The 25,030-nt window shown below is 40.8% G+C and overlaps 1 protein-coding gene across 1 annotated transcript in view; it reads left to right on the top strand.

Moving 5' to 3' along the window:
* The window catches only part of CAP2 (cyclase associated actin cytoskeleton regulatory protein 2), a 134,996-nt gene that overhangs the window by 77,245 nt on the left and 32,721 nt on the right, over positions 1-25,030 (top strand). Inside the window, 3 exon segments of the mRNA NM_001098979.2 lie at positions 14,247-14,390; positions 14,716-14,801; positions 20,973-21,078. Coding sequence (NP_001092449.1) covers positions 14,247-14,390; positions 14,716-14,801; positions 20,973-21,078 — 336 coding nt within the window.

Raw genomic sequence — 25,030 nt, 5'->3', positions numbered from 1 at the left:
CTCTTGTGGTGGTTGTGTCTGCCTCCCCCAGATACCCACATGGCTAAAGCCTCGTCCAGCTATTTATGCAAATATCACCTTCCCTGTGAGACTGACTCTGGCCCTACTGTAAACTGAAACCCATCCCCGACATATATCTGATTCCCTTCTTTTGACTCTATTTTCTTCCCTATGACTTTTAGCAGCTAACATACCATATAATTTAGTTATTCATTACGTTTACTGTCTGTCTTCCCCCAGTGACGCATCTTATACGTCAGCTTGACCGGGCCATGGGATGCCCAGATATTTGGGCAGACATTATTCTGGACTTTTCTGTGAGGATGCTTTTTGGATGAGATTAACATTTAAATCAGTAGACTAGACAAAGCACAGTTGTGCGTGGGCCCCATCCGATGGGCTGAAGGCCTGAATAGAACAAAAAGGCTGAGCCTCCCCTGAGTAAGGGAGAATTCCTCCTGCCTGACTGCCTTCAAACTGGGGCTATCAGCTTTTTCTGTGTTTGGACTCAAACTGAACATCAGTGTGCTGGGTCCCAACTCTGCTTCAGATGGGAAAACTTAAGCCATCATGCCTCCTGGGTCTGCAGTTTGCTGACTCACTCTGCAGATCTTGGGACTTGACAGCCTCCATAATCCCATGAGCCAGTTCCTTATAAAACTCTGTATGTAGTCACATCCTACTGGTGCTGCTTCTATGGAAAATTCTGACTAATCCACTCCCCACGCTACTTGGACAAAAGAGGACAGGGACATAAGAGAGCTTATCTTGTTACCACTCTGCTCCATCTTCTCTCCAGCCCTGGCACATAGATATGGTGCTCAGTATATATTTGTTAAATAAATGAAGAAATAAATGGACCAACAGGTAGCAGTCTTTAGACATATCTTTAGAGGTGTGAACACAATCATCTCCACTTTATTACAGTCAAGAGCTGTAGGCTTTCTATCTAAAGAGCTGAGCCAAAGATCAAAAATGGTCTTCTTGCATGTGCCTCATAGAATTCTGGATGTACATCACGTTTTTTGTTTCTTGGGGGTGTAGCTTCACACATGGCGTTAGCCACACTTTCCCTTCGGGGTCAGTGTGAGAAACCAAACACAGCCATCCTCTGGCACTGATAGGATTTCGAGTGTATGTGATCTGTGGCATGAGGGAGACTTAATGTCAGGAGAAGCTATGGGAGTCCTCTGGACTTGGAAGGAGCCAGAAATCTCTCCTGGGTAACAAAAAAGCATCGCATGGCCATGGGGCGGCACATAGGAAAAGATAGGTCAAGACTTGAAGACGAAGGGCAAGCAAATGTCATTAGCCCTCAGTTTGCTCTGTAGAAGGAATACTGTGATGCAGGGGTGTTGTTTCTAAATGGTCTGCCTTTCCGAACACAAGGTTCAGTGTGAGCAAGAAGAGAGAAAAAAGATGAGGAAAAAGGAGAGGAAAGAGATTCTGACTGCCAGTGGTGATTGGAAGTGGGGGCAGGGCTGACCAAAAAACGACTGACTGTGAAGCTGCAAGAGGAGATAGACTCTCGGTGCAGAGTGGGGAGGGTCATGCCAGCAGTCCTCTCAGAGATGATTATAGCTCCTGAAAACAGCCTGTGTATGTGTGTGTGTGTGTGTTAGAAATGCGAGCGAAGAGACTTCTTTGCCTCCATTAAATGTCCCTGAAAGTGTTTCCATGGTAATGAACCAGCGTAACCGAGAGGACAAACGCACGCACAGTGAGCAGCCCGGCGGAGCCCGGTGACTCTGAAGCCGCTTCACAGGCTTCCGCCGCCAACCTTTCCTGGAGGCTGTTCTACAGGAAACCAGTTCCCTGCAAAACGGAGGGAGACGGGTGGGTGGAACAAAACGTTCTGTGAGCTAAGAAACTTGAGAAGCATCAAGGTAAACGAGATAAATGGGCTTCTTTAGTGACTCCATTAGTGTTCTGAGGTGGGTCCGGACTCGCCAAAAGGGAGATGCTGTGTGCAGAGTCCTCTCAAACCCCATCGACCAGGACGCCCTGTTTGTGTTGAGCTGTTCACCAAACTGGAACTGGGGCTCTGTTGGATGCACTGTGGGAAGCATGGCTCTTGAGAACAGCAATCAGTAGAATCGGACAAAGATTCTACTAACCTTAACAGAGAAAGCCGAGGGACTTCCTTAGTGGACCCGCGGTTAAGACTCTGTGCTTCCAACGCGAGAGGCTCAGGTTCAATCCCTGGTTGGGGAACTAAGATCCCACATACCACATGCCCGAAAAATAAATTAAGTGTACAACTTGAAGAGTTTCAACAGCCTTTTTTTAAAAGGAGAGAGGAAGCTGATTTCTGATTAAGGATGATTAGAGTGCTGTATCAGTGCGTGCTAAGTCACTTCAGTCAGGTCTGACTCTGTGTGACCCTATGGACTGGAGCCCACCAGGCTCCTCTGTTTGTGGGATTCTCCAGGCAAGAATATTGGAGTGGGTTGCTGTTCCTTCTCCAGGGTATACTCCTGACCCGGGGATTGAACCCTCATCTTTTATGTCTCCTGTATTGGCAGGTGGTTCTTTACCACTGGTGCCCCCTGGCAAGTCCTGTGTCTGTATTAGTAGCTTGGTACAATTATTGGTAAATCCACCTTGCGAGATGTCTTAAGACATAGAGCAGCTATTGCAATTTTTTGCACCTCCTGAGACTGAACTGGAAACTAAAGATTTACGTCATCTCAGCCATGTCCTGCACAAATGAATCTCAAAGGAAAGATCTAACTCTCCCTTTACCATGGGCCTGTTTATCCAGGGGAACAACAATGACCCAGGAAATGCAGCTGACTGTGCAGGGATCCTTCAGATGATGACGTTGGTGGTTTAAACTGAGATTTATCATTAGAAAGCAGACAGAACTAGGGAAAACCAATCAATATGATGAGTGGCATAGAGTCCATACTCCACAAACATTGGTAGAAAAAAATTTATAGTACTTTGGGAAAGAGGGGAGATAAATTAAGAGTTTGGGATTAGCAGACACAAACTACTATATACAAAATAGATAAACAACAAGATCTTACTGTATAGTAAGTACAGTACAGGGAACTATATTCAATATCTTACAATAACCTACAATGAAAAAGTATGAAAACTAATATATATGTATAACTGAATCACTTTGCTGTATACCATGAACTAACACAACATTGTACATCAAATATGCTTTAATTTTTAAAATGTATAGCAATTTGGATTTTTTTCCATCTCAGAGAACTAGTTTCTGATATATTATTTTTAAGACTTATAAAGCTGGTAAATTTGAATGCTTTTGGCAATTCTCTCCAATTTTAGAAATTGTTAGTGAAGTCCTGTGTGTTCAGGTAAAGCACAGTGAGATTGCTTTTCAGCTTTAATGTTCAGAATCCCGTAAAGTAAAATTATAGGTGATTATAAAATTCATCATTGTCAGAAGCCAGACAGTACCTACCCAGAGAGGGAAAATGTTGGTGTCTTTTCAGCTAGGTCCATAAAATAAGTTGAAACACTGACAAAGTACAAGATGAGATTCTTCTCAACCATCCAGTCTACTCTCTTATGCTTATTGTGGGTAACCAGGTTAAGCTTTTGATTTTCAACTTAATTTTCGCTTCTGGTTTCTCTCTGCCATGATTTTGTATGTCTTTATTCATCATTGCCCTTTATTGACCACTGCTTCCTTCCTGGATCTCAAATAATCTAGCTAATCCCATGTACCTGCCATGACTCCAGCATTTTCTCGGAACGCATTTTGTCAAGTCCAGTTATACAGAAGAGAGGCACTAGAGCTTCATATGTGCCTCACACACAGTTGTTAGCAACACAACAATCCATGAATGGAAAAGACGTGTTTTCTGTGACTGGACTATCATCTTTCTGTATTATCAGGGAAAGACTCTTCCTATCAGAACCTATATAATGAAAATTATAAATCTCAATATGAAGAACAGCTAAGGTTAAGTTTGTTCGTTTTTATCATCTGACTGTTGTTGAAGCAAGATTCAGGAGATGAGATAGTCAGTTCAGTCTTGCAGTCGTGTCCGACTCTTTGCGACCCCATGAACCACAGTATGCCAAGCCTCCCTGTCCATCACCAAGTCCTGGAGTTTACCCCAACTCATGTCCATTGAGTCGGTGATGCCATCCAACCATCTCATCCTCTGTCGTCCCCTTCTCCTCCTGCCCTCAGTCTTTCCCAACATCAGGGTCTTTTCAAATGAGTCAGCTCTTCTCATCAGGTGGCCAAAATATTGGAGTTTCAGCTTCAACATCAGTCCTTCCAATGAACACCCAGGACTGGTTTCCTTTAGGATGGACTGGTTGGATCTCCTTGCAGTCTAAGGGACTCTCAAGAGTCTTCTCCAACACCACAGTTAAAAGGCATCAGTTCTGCACTCAGCTTTCTTTATGGTGTGATCACTCACCTAGAGCCAGACATCCTAGAATGTGAAGTCAAGTGGGCCTTAAAAAGCATCACTATGAACAAAGCTAGTGGAGGTGATGGAATTCCAGTTGAGCTATTTCAAATCCTAAAAGATGATGCTGTGAAAGTGCTGCACTCACTATGCCAGCAAATTTGGAAAACTCAGCAGCGGCCACAGGACTGGAAAAGGTCAGTTTTCATTCCAATCCCAAAGAAAGGCAATGCCAAAGAATGCTCAAACTACCACACAATTGCACTCATCTTACACGCTAGTAAAGTAATGCTCAAAATTCTCCAAGCCAGGCTTTGGCAATATGTGAACCGTGAACTTCCAGATGTTCAAGTTGGTTTTAGAAAAGGCAGAGGAACCAGAGATCAAATAGCCAACATCTGTTGGATCATGGAAAAAGCAAGAGAGTTCCAGAAAAACATCTATTTCTGCTTTGTTGACTATGCCAAAGCCTTTGACTGGGTAGATCACAATAAACTGTGGAAACTTCTTTAAGAGGTGGGAATACCAGACCACCTGACCTACCTTTTGAGAAACCTGTATGCAGGTCAGGAAGCAACAGTTAGAACTGGACATGGAACAACAAACTGGTTCCAAATAGGAAAAGGAGTACGCCAAGGCTGTATATTGTCACCCTGCTTATTTAACTTCTATGCAGAGTACATCATGAGAAACGCTGGGCTGGAGGAAGCACAAGCTGGAATCAAGATTGCTGGGAGAAATGTCAATAACCTGGCTCAGACGGTAAAGCGTCTGTCTACAATGTGGGAGACCCAGGTTCGATCCCTGGTTCAGGAAGATCCCCTGGAGAAGGAAATGGCAATCCACTCCAGTACTATTGCCTGGAAAATCCCATGGACAGAGGAGCCTGGTAGGCTACAGTCCATGGGGTCGCAAAGAGTCGGACACGACTGAGCGACTTCACTTTCAGATACGCAGATGACACCACCCTTATGGCAGAAAATGAAGGGGAACAAAAGAGCCTCTGGATGAAAGTGAAAGAGGAGAGTGAAAAAGTTGGCTTAAAGCTCAACATTCAGAAAACAAAGATCAGGGCATCCGGTCCCATCACTTCATGGCAAATCGATGGGGAAGCAGGGGAAACAGTGGCTGACTTTATTTTTCTGGGCTCCAAAATCACTGCAGATGGTGATTGCAGCCATGAAATTAAAAGATGCTTACTCCTTGGAAGGAAAGTTATGACCAACCTAGACAGCATATTAAAAAGCAGAGACATTACTCTGTCAACAAAGGTCCATCTAGTCAAGGCTATGGTTTTTCCAGTAGTCATGTATGGATGTGAGAGTTGGACTATAAAGAAAGCTGAGTGCAGAAGAATTGATGAGATATTATAAGGACACAAATTATTGTGAATCACTGTATAAACTTTTAGATTTCCATCGAACTTGACTTTTTGTATCACATACCTACCCTTCTGAGACAGTGACACATTGAAAGCTTGGAGAAAATAGCAGCCTATGTATCATGTCAGCAAAACTGTGTTCTTGTTCTGATAATAAAATGTAAGTTTCAGAGTGAGGGCTTCCTACGATAGTCTAGGACAAAAATTAAAAATGATGAGAAATCAGGTTCACACTTGTGAACAGTGGCAAAGAAAAATAAAAAAACAGGAAGTTCGAACTGACAAACATACATTGTTCGTTGGGTTAGTGGCTCCAAAACCCTAAAAAAGGCTTTGAATGATTCTGAGAAGTTAAAGTATATTGATAAGCAACAGTGTAAGTTGTCTGAAAAGTAAAAAAATTACTTTAGAAAAGGCTCTTTAGCCTGTGGTTTGCTAAATGCTTTGGCAGAAAAAAATTACACTAAAAATGCCTGATTTGCAACTATTCTACCTTTATAAGAAAAGTACAACAATTTGGCATCAAGCTTCAGTGCTACCGCTGAGGTTCTTTCTGAAGAGATATCTGTCCTGTGCTCCAGACCTCTGCATTTCCAGCTGTTTTTTGGAAATGTCAGTAAAGGGATATCAGAGATGATCCTTGGCCCCAATGAAATATTAAATTATTTTTCATGTACAGAGGTGCCTGTCATTATTTTCTATGTTTTCCTGTATGTCTGAAATAGTTTATTTCTCAGATATTATTACTGGGGGAGGATGTGCTGATGAGTATAAGGGGTTGTTGATAGATTTGTATAAAAAATTTAAGTAGGAGTTTATGCATACTGGAAGCTTCTCTCATAGGTATCAGGGCAATGCAATTCATTTTCAAACATAGTTCATTCGTTTTACTCTTTAAGAAGACTTGTTTTTAATTGAAGTATAGTGGGGGACTTCTCCAGCTTCCAGGGGTTAAGACTCCCCCTTCCGATGCAGGGGATGTGGGTTCAGTCCCTGGTCAGGGAACTAAGATCCCACATGCCACAGAGTGCAGCCAAAAAAATTTTATTTGAATTATAATTGACTTACAGTGTTATATTCAGTATTCAACATAGTGATTCAATATTTTTATAGATTAAAATCCATTTCAAGTTATTATAAAATACTGGCTATATTCCCAGTGCTATACATTACATGCATGTATCCTGTTTATTTTAAACCTAATAGTTTGTATTTCTTAATTCCCTTCCCCATTTTGCTCTTTCTCCCACCTCTCTTCCCCAAGTAACCAGTTTGTTCTCTGTGTCTATGAGTCAGTTTTTGTTTTGTTATATTCATTTATTTTTAAATTTTTTAGATTCCATATGTATGTGAAAACATATAAGTATTTGTCTTTCTTTGTCTGAATTATTTCTCTAAGCATAATACCCTCCAGGTCCATTTATTGTTGCAAATGGCAGAATTTGATTCTTTAAGAAGGATTTTTAAGGAATAAAAGCAAAAAAGCCTTTGGAATTCTTGAGTATATTTTTAAGTGTTTTGTTGTTGTGGTTGTTCAGTTGCTAAGTTATGTCCAACTCGCTGACCCCATGGACTGCAGCCTGCCAGGCTGTCCTGTCCTTCACTGTCTCCTGAAGTTTGCTCAAATTCATGTCCATCAAGTTGGTGATGTTATATAACCACTTCATCCTCTGCTGCTCCCTTCTCCTTTTGCCCTCAGTCTTTCCCAGCATCACGGTCTTTTCCAATGAGTTGGCTCTTCCCATCAGGTGGCCAAAGTATTGGAGCTTCAGCTTCAGCACCAGTCCTTCCAGTGAATATTCAGGGTTGATTTCCTTTAGGATTGACTGGTTTGATCTCCTTGCAATCCAAGGGACTCTGAAGAGTCTTTTCCAGCTCCACAATTCGAAAGCATCAATTGTTCGGTGCTCAGCCTCCTTTTTGGTCCAATTCTCACGTCTGTACATGACTACTGGGAAAACCATAGCTTTGACTATACGCACCTTTGTTAGCAAAGTGATGTCTCTACTTTTTAATACACTGTGTAGGTTTGTCATAGCTTTCCTCTCAAGGAATAAGCGTCTTTTAATTTCATGGCTGTAATCACCATCTGCAGTGATTTTGGAGCCCAAGAAAATAAAATCCCTCATTGCTTCCACTTTTTCCCTTTCTAGTTGCCATGAAGTGATGGGACCGGATGCCATGATCTTAATTTTTTTAATGTTTAATTTTAAGCCAGCTTTTTTGCTTTTCCTCTTTCACCCTCACCAGGAGGATCTTTAGTTCCTCTTCACTTTCTGCGGTATCATCTGCATATCTGAAGTTGTTGATATATTTGCTGGCAATCTTGATTCCAGTGTGTGATTGATCCAGTCTGGCATTTCACATGATATACTCTGCATGTAAGTTAAATAAGCAGAGTGACAATATACAAGCTTGTCATACTGCTTTCCCAACTTTGAACCAGTCAGTTTAAGAGTTTAACAGTCATAAAATAAGACACATAGGGAATATAAATTCTTAAGGACATATAAAAATATTTTCCAAGGAATTTGTTATAATGCAATATAATGGCAGCTACCATAGTATCATGTACATCCATGGAGCTCAGTTGGTTTAATTTATTTAGATTGACTTCTGTGACAGTTTTGCAGATGTCTTTAATTTTCAAGTTGTCTTAAATGTGCAGATGTTTCTGAAAGTATGATCATGAGGATATTCTGAAACCTCCAAAATATTCCTGGACAGTGGAAATTTCTAAATTAGAGGAACAATGAAGGGAAATTAGTCTAGAGAAATATCTACAAAGCAAGTTAATGCAAATTAACACTTCTGATTTTTAAAAAAAATTGCTTTTGACTTAAAATGGTGAAAACAATTGCTCCATTTATTAGGATGTGCCCAAATGATATGTTTTAGATGTAAACACTGTTGCTGATTTGGATAACCTTTGCCTGAGAAAATGTTAACTATTCTTCTTCATCTGAATAATTTATTCTAATAATTTCTGAACATATTTTCCTGAAGCTACTTCCCTAATGATGAAAGTCTTAATATTTTTATATCTATAAATTTAATAGACCTATATATAAATTTTTTTGCACCATTAAAGGTACAAAACTGGTTAATATGCTTTAAAACTTTTCCATTCATTACAAAAGAAGTGCACATACTTAATTAGAAAATTTAGTATGTATGGATTAGGCAATCAAATTGAATGAAAATCCTGTGTTAACACTTTGATGAGTATCTTTCTATGTTTTCTGTGTAATATACTCATGTGTACTCAAGTGGAATCAACTGGTAAAATTTGTTGATACAAAAACACCTAAGACAAAGTAATCGTGATTGATATTTGGTAGTATGGTTGGCTAAGATGTACTGCTTAATATGAGCTTTCTTAGGATTTTTTAACATTGGTGGGATTCAAATATTTAAAAAGTCCAATTTTTACTTTAATGCTGTTAAATTTGCCTGAGTTGTAACAGTAATATCTCCGTAGCATTTATATTTAAAATATCCTTTCTAAAAATGATAGTTTCACAGAGCTTGCCAATATATGGGTGGATTTTTATCTGTTTTTTGTGCCTGCTTGTTTTAATTAAACCTCTTAAATTCAACTCAAGACTATTCCTTATGGTCTCAATAGCTTATTTACAAAGAAGGCATTGCTATTTTTGAAGATATCTCTAGTAATTATATCGACAAGAAAAAAAATAAACATTTAGCAGTGTTTTTCTCCTTGTGGTGGATTTAGGGGTGTTTATTGTTTACTTAGGGTGGAAGGAGAAGAGGGCGTCAGCGATGCAATGGACATGAACTTGGGCAAACTTTGGAAGATGGTGAGGGATAGGGAGGCCTGGTGTGCTGCAGTCCATGGGGTTACAAAGAGTCGGACATGACTGGGTAGCTGAACAACAGCAACATTGTTTACTTATGTTTATCCATCTTTATTCTCCAATTTTCACATAAAGAGGATAATCAAGAAAAGAAATTATTTTAAAAGAAATAACAGCAGATTGATCCATTTTCTACCTGACATAGAACTACACAAGAACCATGGATTCCAGAAATAACAAGCTTATTTTGTTTTACTCAATGGCACATCTTTAAGGTCAAACTCCCAGAGTTTGTTCCCTCCCTTACAAAACAGCGTGAGTGGGAATTTGGTTTTCCTTTTTGGGTAAAGTTTCTACAAAGCTCGCTGATAAAGCTCTTTAGTTTTACTTTCTGCAAAACAATTATTTCTGGAGCTAAACTGAGATGAATCTGATAATGGGTCTCAATTCTTCAACTTTAAAGCATTTAGAAACTAGGGTCATAAAGACATGGAGTCCTTAAATACTCTCCCAAGTACAGTCCCATCAAGCTAAGACAGCCCTTGGAAAAACACTCGCTGAAACTTGCAGTTTGCACATGCATCTTCTCCGGTTTGGCCATTTTGACCTTCTGTTCAAACCACAGAAACCTGGAGAAGGGAAAGGGAGATTTTTTTGGCTAATTTTCACATAAGTCTTGAAAAATAATTTTCCTTCAGGGAAGTGTCTCTTGGAATTAAAAAAAAAAAACTTGAGTGATAAGTTTTTTAGAAAGTAATCTGGGTGAGACATGTAAAACTGGCCAATTTAAAGTCATTCCAGGCACTTCCCTGGTGGTCCAAAGGTTCAATTCCTGGTGTGGGAACCAAGATCCCACATTCCGCAGAGCAACTGAGCCTGCATACCACCAACTAGAGAATCTGCGCACCACCATGAAAGATCCTGCGTGATGTGACAAAGATCCCAGGTGCCATGGCTAAGGTCCGTGGCTACTTGTCTAAATAAGTAGATAAAAATAAAGTCATTCCAAAGCGCACTAGCTTCTAGCTCTGTCTGAAAAGCCAGCACCAATGCATTCCATTGGGGAAAAAAAAAACAAAAACAAAACAGATGCCTCTAAAATAATCTATCAGTGGAAAGCCTTGATATAGAGGTGACTGACCTCAGTGCAATTCAAACTCTAAGTATTGAGTATGCGTGTGTGTGTGCTCAGTCATGTCCAACTCTTTTGTGACCCTATGGACTGTAGCCCAACTACTGTCCATGGAATTTTCCAGGGAAGAATTCCAGAGTGGGTTGCCATTTCTTACTCCAGGGGATCCTTCCAACCCAGGGCTTGAACCCACATCTCTTGAGTCTCCTGCATTGGCAGGTGGATTCTTTACCACTGCACCACCTGGGAAGCTCATGTGCTTGATGCATAAACAGGTGGGAGTTCTTCTAACAACTCCCCTCCCCCCTCCCACCATTCGCTTTCCCCCTGATATCCCACAGGATCAGCCTTGATGGAAATCACACCATAACTCGAATGTTCTCTCTGTGTTTTCAATTCCAGCTGTGAAAGTTCAGGATGATCTGGAAAATGTAAGCCTCCTTTAAAGCGCATGAGAAATCTATTGGCACAGAATAAAAGCTGTACTGTTTATTAGGGTTTTGCAAGTAGCCGTTCTGCTTAGTTGTCTCAGCATTGCTTTTTTTTTTTTTTTTTTTTGAGGACAGTTCTTCATGCAATTTGCCAAACTAAGGCAAAAGAAAACTTTCTCAATCTTTATGGTGCTTTCATCAGATAACCAATATAAAATATCTTCCAGAATACTGTCTCCTCAGACTTTAGAGTTTGTTCTTGGGAAGTTAGAGATAAACAAGGATGGCCTTAATAAATCTAGCTAACATTGTAAATACACAGTTTCTGGTTCTTTTTCCTCTTGGGGCAATAGGCCAGCTATCACTAACAATTCAAATATTCTGGCCTTTCTCAAAAATGTCATTGCATCAAGAGCATCATGGCTGAGCAAATCATGGGAGAAAATTAGGATGCTTTCTACTGGTGTTCCCATAATTAAAAATCAACTGCCTTCTGGGGAAACCTGTATAACACACCTTTGATTGGGTGTTGAATTTGGACTAAAAAAAAAAAAAAGTCTCTCAAAGAGGGAAATGTTTGCCTTCTAAAGAGTGAAATTCTAGGAAGAGCATTTCAACCTGACTTTGGCTGTCATTAGCCAAGAAACGTGGAACAGCTGTGTTTGGGGCAGGGACTGTTTCGAGAGGTTTTATTTGTCTGTTTATTGAGGGTTTGGGGTGTTTGTTTGCTTTTCCTGTATTGTCACTGTGTGTGTGCTCCATCGCTCAGTCGTACCCCGTGGACTGTAGACCTTCAGACTCCTCTGTCCATAGGATTCTCCGAGCAGGAATACTAGAGTGGGTTGCAATTTCCTCCTCCAGGAGATCTTCCTGGCCCAGGGATTGAACCCGAGTCTCCTGCCTTGGCAGGGGATTCTTTACCACTGAGCCGCCTGGGAAACCTATACTGTGATTACATCTTTGCCTTAGTTTGCCAGTGTTGCCAGAACAAAGTACTGCAGACTGGATGGCTTAAACAAATAGAGGTGTGTTGTCACAATTCTGGAGATTCGTAGTCCAAGATTAAGGTGTCGGCAGGGCTGGCTTCTTCTGAAGCCTCTCCTTGACTTATGGATGGCCGTCTTCTCTCTGTGTCATCACATGATCTTCCCTTTTGAGTCTCTGCATCCTCGTCTCCTTTTCTTATAAGGACACCTGTCAGATTGGTTTAGGGTCCACACTAATGACCTCAGTTTTAACTTAAGTACCTCTTTAAAGATCCTACCTCCTAATACAGTCACATTCTGAGGTTCCAGGGATTAGGACTTCAACATTTTGAATTTGGGAAGGACACAATACAGCTCATAACAACCCTGGTTCAGGGTCTTCCTCAGATCTCTTAAGACCTTTCCTTCATAATGGCCAGGAAGGGAAAGTAAGAAGGTAGGAAGGTATTCATGAATTTTCCACAAGACCTGGCTTGCTTTTGAAGCAACCTTTCTTTTCCACCTTCTTCAATATGGAAGAATTTTAAAAGTCTACTGACTTTGAAGGCATCATGTTAAGTGAAATAAGTCTGAGAAAGAAATCCTGTGTGATCTGTCTTACATGTGGAATCTAAACAAACAAACAAAAACCCACCAGACTCACAGAAAAAAAAAAAAGAGTAGATTTGTGGTTACCAGAAGTAGGGGCTATGGGTGGGGGTGGGGGGTCAGAGGAAGATAGTAATAAGGTATAAACCTCCAGTTACAAATAAATACTAGGATGAATTATAGCATGATGACTGTAGTTAACACTACTGTGTGATCTGTAGGAAAGTTGTTAAGAGAACAGATCCTCAGAGTTCTCATCACAGGGATAAACGTTTTTTTCCTTTTCTTTTTATTGTATCTATATCAGATGGTAGATATTGATTAACTAAACCTATTGTGGTAATAACTTCACAGTATATGTAAATCAAACCACTACACTGGTTTGATTTGCGTGTATTTACACCTTAAACTTATACAATGATGTAGGTAAATTATTTCTCAATAAAACAGAAAAAATAAAAGTCCACTGAGAACTTTAAGAACACTTTGCTTTCTTTCCCTGTGTTTCTGTTTCTCCCAAAGGAAAACATTCCTCTGTTCACCTGCAGATCTCAATTAGAAAGTGTTTTGCTTGCGTTTATATATCCGTGATAGGAAAGACCTGGTCAGTGAATCTTGTCAATCAGAGACTTTTAAACTGGCAGAAACCTTGGAGATCACTTACTGGGTTGGCCAAAAAGTTCCTTTGGGTTTTTTCCATAACATCTTACAGGCTTTGAGGCCAACCCAACATAAATATTCTAAGCCATCACCTTCTTACAAAGAACCTCAGTGAAAGAGTTCCACTTTTTTTGCATGGGTTATCATAATTATGGTAAAAACCAAGGATTCTCCCTCATGTCATTTCATTTCAAGGACTCTCCCTCCCTCGTGTCACAGGAATAGGAAGATATCCGTTTACTAACCTCTACCTATGCCGATTTTAGGTGTGTATTATTCTGATCATTCCATCAGATGATATATTTATGTGTTCCATTAGAAAATATAACTTGATCTGCACTCAATTTCACTGGGTTGCATTCAGAAGTCTTCAAAACAGGGGCCTGGGGAGGGAGGAGGGAGGAGGGTTCAGGATGGGGAACACTTGTATACCTGTGGCAGATTCATTTTGATATATGGCAAAACCAATACAATATTGTAAAGTTAAATAAAATAAAATTTTTAAAAATAAATAAATTAAAAAAATAAAATCCACTCTCAATCAAATATAGCTTCACCAATGTAACCTCATATAAAAATTATTTGAAAAGGAAAAAAAAAAACAGGGGCCATACTGTACTGCTGGATTTTTTTCCCCATGCCTATGGAAGCAGCATTAACAATATAAGAAATCCATGCAATTTTCATACTTCAGACAGTGAAAATACAGTATGGCCATAAAGGGAAAAAAACCCGCTCTCTTCTGAAAGCCCCTGACAAGTGCTGAGTCCTCCTGCTTAGGTCAGTGTGAACGGAGGCACTGCGTTTCTGTCGGTCCCCAGTAACCGTGCTCCATGTTTGCTTACAGAACGACGTGGCTGCACTTCTGAAACCAATATCGGAAAAGATTCAGGAGATCCAGACTTTCAGAGAGAGGAACCGGGGGAGTACGATGTTTAATCATCTCTCAGCTGTCAGCGAAAGCATTCCTGCCCTTGGGTGGATAGCCGTGGTGAGTCCGGCTGGAACGTCGCCCCTGTGCCTCGTCGCGTTTTTGGAGTGTTTGGGGAAACTTGTGGCCACCTCCAGCCTCCTTCATCCTTCGTGAAAGGAAGGTTCCTTTCAGGCTGAACGCAGCAGCTCTTTCTTAACCCCACTTGAAGTTCAGGGCTTTGTGTTCTGAGATGCAGGAAGCATTTCACCGATCCTTACAGAACAAAATTTGCCTCCAGTTTTCCATTGACATCTCCATTGCTTCTCTTCTTCTTTAAGGCATTTTCTTTCTTATCCTTTATTTTTTTTCTTTCTATGCTTGGGTGATGGCCCTCTTCTCTCAGTCCCCCAAACCCGGTCCTTATGTCAAGGAGATGAACGACGCGGCCACCTTTTACACTAACAGGGTCTTAAAGGACTACAAACACAGGTACGTACCTTCTTTTACTGACCAAATCTTCAATTGATTGTTCGTTAAACATTTGTCCCCAGACTTCATATAGTTCATTACTGATTCCTTTCAAAGGCTAATTGACTATAAACATTAAGGAAAAATCCCATCTGTGTAGGTAAAGCAAAGTAGAAAGTGAAATCAATGATCCAGATAATATGTGTGTTTTAGAAAGTCTTGCCTCAATTCTCTGGTAATGAATAAACTCTCCCAGCAGGAATGTATGTCACTCCGTTACCTATCACCACAATAAGGAGAGGTCTGTGATGATTTGTGACGGACCAGCCCTAAATGGACAAAACCTGAGTGAGTGAGAGTCACTCAGTAGTGTCTGACTCTTTGCAACCGCATGGACTGTAGCCCGCCAGGCTCCTCTGTCCATGAGATTCTCGAAGCAAGAATACTGAGTGAGTTGCCATTTCTTCCTCCAGGGGATCTTCCCAACCAAGGGATGGAACCCTGGTCTCCTGCATTGCAGGTGGATTCTTTTACCGTCTGAGCCACCAGGGAAGCCCATTGATCAAAATAGAGTTGGTGAATGAGCAGAGAGAAGACAGGGGGTTTCAGGAAAGGAACAGATAAGTAAAATGTATAGCCATTTAAAAAATTAAGTAGTAAAAGTAATAAAAGTAAAAAGGCAAAATGGATGTCTGGGAGACCTTACAAATAGCTGTGAAAAGAAGAGAAGCGAAAAGCAGAGGAGAAAAGGAAAGATATAAGCATCTGAATGCAGAGTTCCAAAGAACAGCAAGAAGAGATAAGAAAGCCTTCCTCAGTGATCAATGCAAAGAAATAGAGGAAAACAACAGAATGGGAAAGACTGGCACCCCACTCCAGTACTCTTGCCTGGAAAATCCCATGGATGGAGGAGCCTGGTGGGCTGCAGTCCATGGGGTCACTAGGAGTCAGACACGACTGAGCGACTTCACTTTCACTTCTCACTTTCATGCACTGGAGAAGGACATGGCAACCCACTCCAGTGTTCTTGCCTGGAGAATCCCAGGGACGTGGGAACCTGGTGGGCTACCGCCTATGGGGTCGCACAGAGTCAGACACGACTGAAGTGACTTAGCAGCAGTAGCAGCAGAGCTCTCTTCAAGAAAATTAGAGATACCAAGGGAACATTTCATGCAAAGATGGGCTCAATAAAGGACAGAAATGGTATGTACCTAACAGAAGCAGAAGATATTAAGAAGAGGTTGCAAGAATACACAGAAGAACTGTACAAAAAAGATCTTCACAACCAAGATAATCACAATGGTGTGATCACTCACCTAGAGCCAGACATCCCGTAATGTGAAGTCAAGTGGGCCTTAAAAAACATCACTACGAACAAAGCTAGTGGAGCTGATGGAATTCCAGTTGAGCTATTTCAAATCCTGAAAGATGATGCTGTGAAAGTGCTGCACTCAATATGCCAGCAAATTTGGAAAACTCAGCAGCAGCCACAGGACTGGAAAAGGTCAGTTTTCATTCCAATCCCAAAGAAAAGCAATGCCAAAGAATGCTCAAACTACCGCACAATTGCACTCATCTCACACACTAGTAAAGTAATGCTCAAAATTCTCCTGGCCAGGCTTCAGCAATACATGAACCGTGAACTTCCAGATGTTCAAGCTGGTTTTAGAAAAGGCAAAGGAAGCAGAGATCAAATTGCCAACATCCGCTGGATCATGGAAAAAGCAAGAGAGTTCCAGAAAAACATCTATTTCTGCTTTATTGACTATGCCAAAACCTTTGACTGGGTAGATCACAATAAACTGTGGAAAATTCTTTAAGAGGTGGGAATACCAGACCACCTGACCTGCCTCTTAAGAAACCTGTATGCAGGTCAGGAAGCAGCAGTTAGAACTGGACATGGAACAACAGACTGGTTCCAAATAGGAAAAGGAGTACGTCAGGGCTGTATATTGTCACCCTGCTTATTTAACTTCTATGCAGAGTACATCATGAGAAGTGCTGGGCTGGAAGAAGCACAAGCTGGAATCAAGATTGCTGGGAGAAATATCAATAACCTGAGATATGCAGATGACACAACCCTTATGGCAGAAAGTGAAGAGGAACTAAAAAGCCTCTTGATGAAAGTAAAAGAGGAGAATGAAAAAGTTGGCTTAAAGCTCAACATTCAGAAAACAAAGATCATGGCATCTGGTCCCATCACTTCATGGGAAATAGATGGGGAAACATTGGAAACAGTGGCTGATTTTATTTTTGGGAGGCTCCGAAATCACTGCAGATGGTGATTGCAGCCATGAAATTAAAAGACGCTTACTCCTTGAAAGGAAAGTTATGACCAACCTAGATAGCATATTGAAAAGCAGAGACATTACTTTGCCGACAAAGGTTCGTCTAGTCAAGGCTATGGTTTTTCCAGTGGTCATATATGGATGTGAGAGTTGGACTGTGAAGAAAGCTGAGTGCTGAAGAATTGATGCTTTTGAACTGTGGTGTTGGAGAAGACTCTTGAGAGTCCCTTGGACTGCAAGGAGATCCAACCAGTCCATTTTGAAGGAGATCAGCCCTGGGATTTCTTTGGAAGGACTGATGCTGAAGCTGAAACTCCAGTACTTTGGCCACCTCATGCTAAGAGTTGACTCATTGGAAAAGACTCTGATGCTGGGAGGGATTGGGGCAGGAGGAAAAGGGGACGACAGAGGATGAGATGGCTGGATGGCATCACTGACTCGATGGACGTGAGTCTGAGTGAACTCCGGGAGTTGGTGATGGACAGGGAGGCCTGGCGAGCTGCGATTCATGGTGTTGCAAAGAGTCGGACACGGCTGAGCAACTGAACTGAACTAAACTGAACTGATAGATGAGGCTTGAAAACACTATGCTGAGTGAAAGAAGTCAGACACAAAAGACCACATACTGTATTCCATTTATATAAAATTCCAGAATTGGCAAATCCATAAAGACAGAAAGTAGATTAACAGTTGTCGGATGGCATCGCTGACTCGATGGATGTGAGTGAGTCTCAGTGAACTCCGGGAGTTGGTGATGGACAGGGAGGCCTGGCATGCTGCGATTCATGGGGTCACAAAGAGTCGGACAAGACTGAGCGACTGATCTGATCTGATCTGATCTGAGGGTAGAGTAACTGCTAATGAGTATTGGGTTTCTTTGGGAGGTGATGAAAATGTTTTAAAACTGACTGTGGTAATGATTGCACAGTTTAAACTTAGCTATTGAATTGTATGGATGAATTGCCTAGGATATGAGTTATATCCCAGGAAAGCTATTATACTAAACAGAATAAGACAAAAAGCAACCACAGTACTCTCCTCCTCTCATAGAGTTTAGTTATTCTGTTAGCTCTTCTGGGAAGAGCAGCTCTAGAGACTTCTGACTTCTACACACCTTTTTTCCCTCCTGAGGTCTCTTCCACCCTAAGGAAGCTTCACTTAAGCTCTGATACTCAGTAACAGACTCCCTGCACGCATAGAACTGTGGTTGAGTGCCCAGTAATACAACTCCAAATGTTGCCACTTTGTGTTAGAGACTACGGAACTGTGCAGTATGAATGAGAACAGGCATCAGAAATGCAAGACAATCTGCCCACATAAAAATAGCAGTTCAGGAAAGAACAAGTTTAAGTTGCAAAAGTATGTCAGCATTAACATGAAAGACCTCTTTACCTAGTCCCTTCTTGGGATATGCAGACACACACCTGTACCTGCCTATTCGGGACACCTTGGCCACCTCCTGAGCCTCTGCCTTTTTGCACATCACCCTTGGAAGCCATTTTTGTTTTTATCTCCGTTCATCAGCTCCTGTCCTCCAGTCCCTACTTTTGAGTGTGTCTTGGGGGCCATGGTGTGAGTGATTCTCCAGGTGTTGTACAGCCAAGAGAGTTAAGAGTTTGCACTTTTTTGTGCACACACAAAGAAAGTCCAGCATTTGTTCCTCTTGATCAGCTATTAGGTAGAAAATCTACTTCTGACAGCATCAAGGACAATGCATTTAAACTTAATGGACCACTCGAAGACTGTGTAGTGTGCTGGGGAAATGCATTCAGTCCTAAGTCACCACGGAGCTTCCAGGGGTGCCAACCTGAACAAAGCAGAATGCTCCACAGCCGCTTGCTCACACCCATTTATGTGCACACCCAAGGCAGCAGTGCCTGCACTTTGTGTGGGCTCAGTGAGGGCTGCAGGGTGTTGCAGACTCATTGAAGAGGTATCACCAGTGTGGCAGGCTGACGGCTGCCTGCCTGACAGACAAGCCGTGGGTGGAGGAGAATAAAGGCGGGCTTCCTTGTGGTGTACACAGAAGGGCTGTGGGCAGTGGACTCGCATCTGTGCAGCCTTTTCAGCTGGCTTGACTGGCTGCTCAGCTCTTTTGTCAATAAATGAAAAGAGCAAGTTAATTATTTTGACTTTCCAGAGGTAAGACTTTTCTGAGTCATAATCATGAAAAGTCACCCATCCCTCGCATAGCTTCTTCCAGGGGAAGTGGAACTGAGGCTGAGTTGTCAGCTCCTGAAGTATAGTTAAGTCCTCCTCAATTTGTTGTCTCTTAGACACGGGCTTCCCTTGTGGCACAGATGGTAAAGAATCTGCCTACAATGTGGGAGACCTGGGTTCGATCCCTGATTTGGGAAGATCCCCTGGAGAAGGGAAAGGCTACCCACTCCAGTATTCTTGCCTGGAGAATCCCCATGGACAGAGGAGTCTGGTGGGCTACAGTCCATGGGGTTGCAAAGAATTGGACACAACTAAGCACAGAGTCTGCCTTTGGGTTAAAAGGGACCATGTTGTTATTCCTTACTACACGTTTAGCTAGAACTTTCTTCAAGTTAAAATGATACTGTAATAGTTAAAAGAAAAATAATTTGCCTGTGCAGGTTTGGACTTCATGTGTTAAGCTTTTTAATAGAAGTATATTGAATGTGCAACCTGCTTTTTCTAGAATGCCTACAGACTGTATTGTGCATACATATGTACATATGCACATGTATGAATTAAATGACCATATAATAGATAAACATGTGGATTTGGGGTTTTGACTGTAAAATTGAGAGGAAGTGACAATGAAATATTTCATAGATTTGATTAATGTAGTCAGTAAATCTAAAAATGTGGAACAAAATCACTCATGTTTTTCCTTTTTGAGGGGCAGATAGTTATGAGTTCATTTCCCCATTTTCCTTTTCTTAAATGGCATGACTTAATACCCTGGAGTTCTAAATATGCTCATGGTACTTAGAACTTTTCAAGGAAAGCAAAATATATCCAGAGACAAGTCGTTATTGACAAAGGCAAAATAATAGAGATTTCCTTCCAATATTGTCTTCAGATTAATGGCCCAGGTTTGTGATTAAATTTTTGGTAACAGATTTCATCATTTTCTCATTTACCACTACTTTATTCAAAGTAGAAAAAAATGTGTGGTTGGAAATTATCCAAAGGAAATGCAACTATTTTTGCCTGTTTATATTATAAGTTTAATGTTTCTAACAGTTCTCCCAATCCTATATGTTAATCTAGTTTTAAAAGGTAAGTATTTTATCACTTCTTGGTTGAGTAAAATAGGAATAAAAATACTGGCCGTGCCCTGCCTTGCTTTCATTGTCATTATGAGTATCAACTTAAGGTAATCTAAGTGATTGTCCCTTTACAACTGTTGAGTGTTACCTATTTGTAGGAAATCATTTTTCTTACTATAGCAACTTTCCTTATCAGTCCAGAATTCTCCAATTTGGTTACACTTTCAATTGAATAATTCCACAAATTATTCGAAAACAAGCCAAAGGACCTTTTTTCTTTTTAGTACCATTCTCCTGCCTGAAAACACATTGTTTTTCATTTTGCATCAGAAGCAGTACAGAAAGAAATGAGCTCCCCTCCGTGTTCATCTCCCCGTGAGAGATGGCACGAGAATGAGCTGACTGGGTTCGGTGGATGGTCTCTCCGCGGGCCTCTCTGCTCCACACCAGACCTCAGGGCACTCGGCTCCTCTCAGGGCAGACCTGGGCCATATCCTTCCGAGGTTCTTTTCAGACTCAGTTCACAGTTACTGGACTAGAAAAACCGTTGTTCCAGAGTCATCTGGTGCTTTAGTTATTAGATTGCCATGTGCCTTCCAGTGTTGTTAAATTTTTATTTTAGATCCTAACAGCCCTCTCTTCCACTCTCTTTTATGACAAAGTGATCTACGTCATGTGGATTGGGTGAAGTCATATCTGAACATTTGGAGCGAGCTTCAAGCATACATCAAGGAACACCACACCACAGGCCTTACTTGGAGCAAAACAGTAAGTACCCAGCCCTGTTCCCCCTGGCTAACAAAAGGTTATGAAGATACTCATTCTCAGTAGCCTGGTAATTTTAGAATTTACCTCAAGGAAAACATAAGGTAAAATATACATATAGAAGCTACTTATAAAAAATGCCATTGGCGTAGGAAAGCCTGGAAACTGCCTGCATGACAGACAAAGAGAAATTGGTTGAGTTGTCAGTGGTAAGAACCTAGTGGAATGCTCTGCAGCCATCAAAATAACAGATACGGTGATTACAGGTGATGAGATGTACCAGTCAATGTTAAGTAATAGAGTGCAAAAGTTAATGAGCTCTAAGATGACATGTTTATTAAGAAACTGTGTAAGTAAAATTGAAGGAAACAAGATTTTAAAATAGTTGTAATTTTAAGCAGATAGAATTATGAATATAATTTTTAATGTTTTAAATTTCCTTTTGGCATTTTAAAGTTTACTAAGTAGTATTTTTCAATACTTAGGCAATCCTAGTGATTTGAATGGTATCCTAGTCCTAAAAACCCCAACCTGAGTCTGTTCCAGCTTGAATTCCCACAGAAGATTCTGATTTGATATTTGCCCTCTTCACCTTGTTGCTCGTCTTCCGCTCTCACTGATCCAGCGCTACCAAACTACCTGCAGAATTCTGAGCACGCGCAGTGCTTAGATTGAACCAAATCACACTGTTGTTTTTCACATTTTGCAAGTCTCATATTTAACCTTATTTGCAATGTCCTGAATATCTATTGTATAACCATTAGTGGTTCAGTGGTAGAATTCTCACCTGCCATGGGGGAGGCCTGGTTCGATTCCCAGCCAATGCAAGAGCACACAAGTTTTAGATCTTCCCAGATGGCACCAGTGGTAAAGAACCTGCCTGCTGATGCAGGAGACATAAGAGACATGGGTTCAATCCCTGGATTGGGAAGGTCCCCTGGAGGAGGGCACAGCAACCCACTCCAGTATTCTTGCCTGGAGAATCCCATAGACAGAGGAGCCCTACTGGACATAGAGTTGCAAAGAGTTGAATACAACTGTATCAAGTTAGCATGAACATATATCATGCTCTATGACCTAAGTTCCCTGGGGAACTCTTTTCTCTAAGACTGAGTTCCAACATCACCTCTTTAAGAAACTTCATTGATCTCCTTAGGCAGCCTATCTGGGTTGGTGATCTTCCTCTCTGCTTCTTTCACATCCTGAATATACCTCAGGCATAGTCTGTAGCATATAGAATTATAAAAATTTATGTTTTTAGATCTCGCCCACTGGATTGGAAACATCTGTGTCCAGGTCCTCACATAGTGCCTGGCATGGAGTAGGTACTCAGTAAATTGTTTGAACTAAATTGTGACTTAGGAGACTCTTAAGATCTTCCCTGCTCTTTAAAATCTCTGCGCTTGTTATGAAAAGGCTTCCTGTGGGAACTTCCTTCCATTTGAAATGAATGTTAGGGGCTTGCATGGTGGTCCAGTGGGTAAGACTCTGCACTCCTGATGAAAGGGGCCCCGGTTCGACCCCTGGTCGGGGAATCAGATCCCGCATGCTACAACTAAGACCTGGTGCAAGTTAAAAATAATAAATATATAATGTGTTTTATTTTTGAAGAAGAAATAAAAAGACAGCTTTCAGTTGTCACAGTGGATGGTCTAACCAGAATAAATGTTGAAAAGATGAAGTGGCGCATTTGTGAATTCAGTTTAGAGGTGGAATGCTCACTGTCCCCACAGTCATAACCAGCAACTAACCCTCGTGCTGAATGTTGATGTCAGTAGCACAGGATTAATACCAAGACAGAGTTTGTGACTTTTCAGGGGAGTGTGGAACTCCTGTATTTGTTCCCCAACCCTTGACCTCTAATGACTGATGCTTCTTTTTATGTTCTGCTTGGTCTGTTTTCTCCATAAGAAATGCAAGATATTGCATACTGGTTATTTTTCTTCTGCCCACGATATTATGATTTCTGTGAAGAGAGTTCAAAAACATTTGAAGGGTTTTAATATGGATGAGTATATGTGGTAGGTAGGTCTTTGTGTAGATTAATTAAAATTATTTTTCATAATTTCCAATGAAATGCTATTTGGCTATAGATCAGTTTGTCATAAAAGGGAATTGTCACATGTTTGCCATGGAGATAGGACATCATGAGAGAACAGAAAACTAAATATCAAGACTCCTTGGATGTCTTATTATTTCATAGTTAGATAAATGGGAAAGGAATGAGAATCCATTTGTGGAAAATAATTGTGTCAACAAATGCTGGCCTATTAATTCTCTAATAGTGCTCATGGAAAATGAATGGAAAATTCCTTTTTAAACGGTTTGCATACCTCTAATGCAATGTAAAAAACTGAGTAATTGTGCTTTGAATATAAAAGAGAAGGAATGACTATTACAGAAAAATAAATGTGGTTGTTTTCCTTTGTTCCAGAGTAAATATGTATCTTTTCATTATGTTCTTTAGAAATACATACTTTGTAACAATGAGCCTTAAACTTGTAAAGGCAACCCATAGTAAGAAATACCTTTTAGACACACACACCCCCCTCCTCACAATACTACAAGTTTCACAAAACACTTTGTCTTACCACGTGGAATGCATTCAGATATTTTCTTTTGTGTTTTGCTTTCTTTTTTAAATAAAATCTTGGCTGAGACCCACAAATTGACATCATGATCGATTTGAAAAACATGCTATAAAACAAAATGTTATATCTATATAAGTATAAATATTTATTTTGTTGTTGTTCAGTCATTCAGTCATGTCCAACTCTTTGCAACCCCATGGACTGCCGAATGCCAGGCTTCCCTGTCCCACACTGTGTCCTGGAGTTTGCTCAGATTCATTGTCCATTGACTTGGTGATGCCATCCAACTACCTTCTCATCCTGCCTTCAGTCTTTCCCAGCATCAGGGCTTTTCCAATGAGTTGGCTCTTTGTATCTGGTGGCCAAAGTATTGGAGTTTCAGCTTCAACATCAGTCCTTCCAATGAACACCCAGGACTGATCTCCTTTAGGATTGACTGGTTTGATCTCCTTGCAGTCCAAGGGACTTTCAAGAGTCTTCTCTAGCACCACAGTTCAAAAGCATCAATTTTTTTGCACTTAGCCTTCTTTATGGTCTAGCTCTCACATCTAAATGTTTATTTGTTATAAAATATAATCCTTAGAGCATACATTAGGAGACATGGATTGCCATAATAATAGTGACAGCTGTTATTTATTGAGCATAAGTTATGATATGGGCAAATTCAGTTTAAAATGGTGACTGTTATAAAGCAGAGCAGCTGCTTCACTTCTTTCATGGAAACATTGTATGATAAAGTTTTGACCAGATACTAAAAGTGAGGAAAAAATATATAAGAGAATGTTGGCTCAGCAATCACATCATATGTGCAAAATCTTTCAACAAGTCTTAAGAACTCAGCAGTGGCCACAGGACTGGAAAAGGTCAGTTTTCATTCCAATCCCAAAGAAAGGCAATGCCAAAGAATGCTCAAACTACTGCACAATTGCGCTCATCTCACATGCTAGTAAAGTAATGCTCAAAATTCTCCAAGCCAGGCTTCAGCAATATGTGAACCGTGAACTTCAAGATGTTCAAGCTGGTTTTAGAAAAGGCAGAGGAACCAGATCAAATTGCTAACATCCTCTGGATCATAGAAAAAGCAAGAGAGTTCCAGAAAAACATCTATTTCTGCTTTATTGACTATGCCAAAGCCTTTGACTGTGTGGATCACAATAAACTGTGGAAAATTCTTCACGAGGTGGGAATACCAGACCACCTGATCTGCCTCTTGAGAAATTTGTATGCAGATCAGGAAGCAGCAGTTAGAACTGGACATGGAACAAGAGACTGGTTCCAAATAGGAAAAGGAGTTCGTCAAGGCTGTATATTGTCACCCTGCTTATTTAACTTATACGCAGAGTACATCATGAGAAACGCTGGGC

Source organism: Bos taurus, chromosome 23, assembly GCF_002263795.3.
Source record: "Bos taurus isolate L1 Dominette 01449 registration number 42190680 breed Hereford chromosome 23, ARS-UCD2.0, whole genome shotgun sequence".
Taxonomy (NCBI): domain Eukaryota; kingdom Metazoa; phylum Chordata; class Mammalia; order Artiodactyla; family Bovidae; genus Bos; species Bos taurus.
The sequence above is the reverse complement of the archived record's forward strand: the minus strand, read 5'-3'. Positions and strand labels throughout refer to the sequence as shown.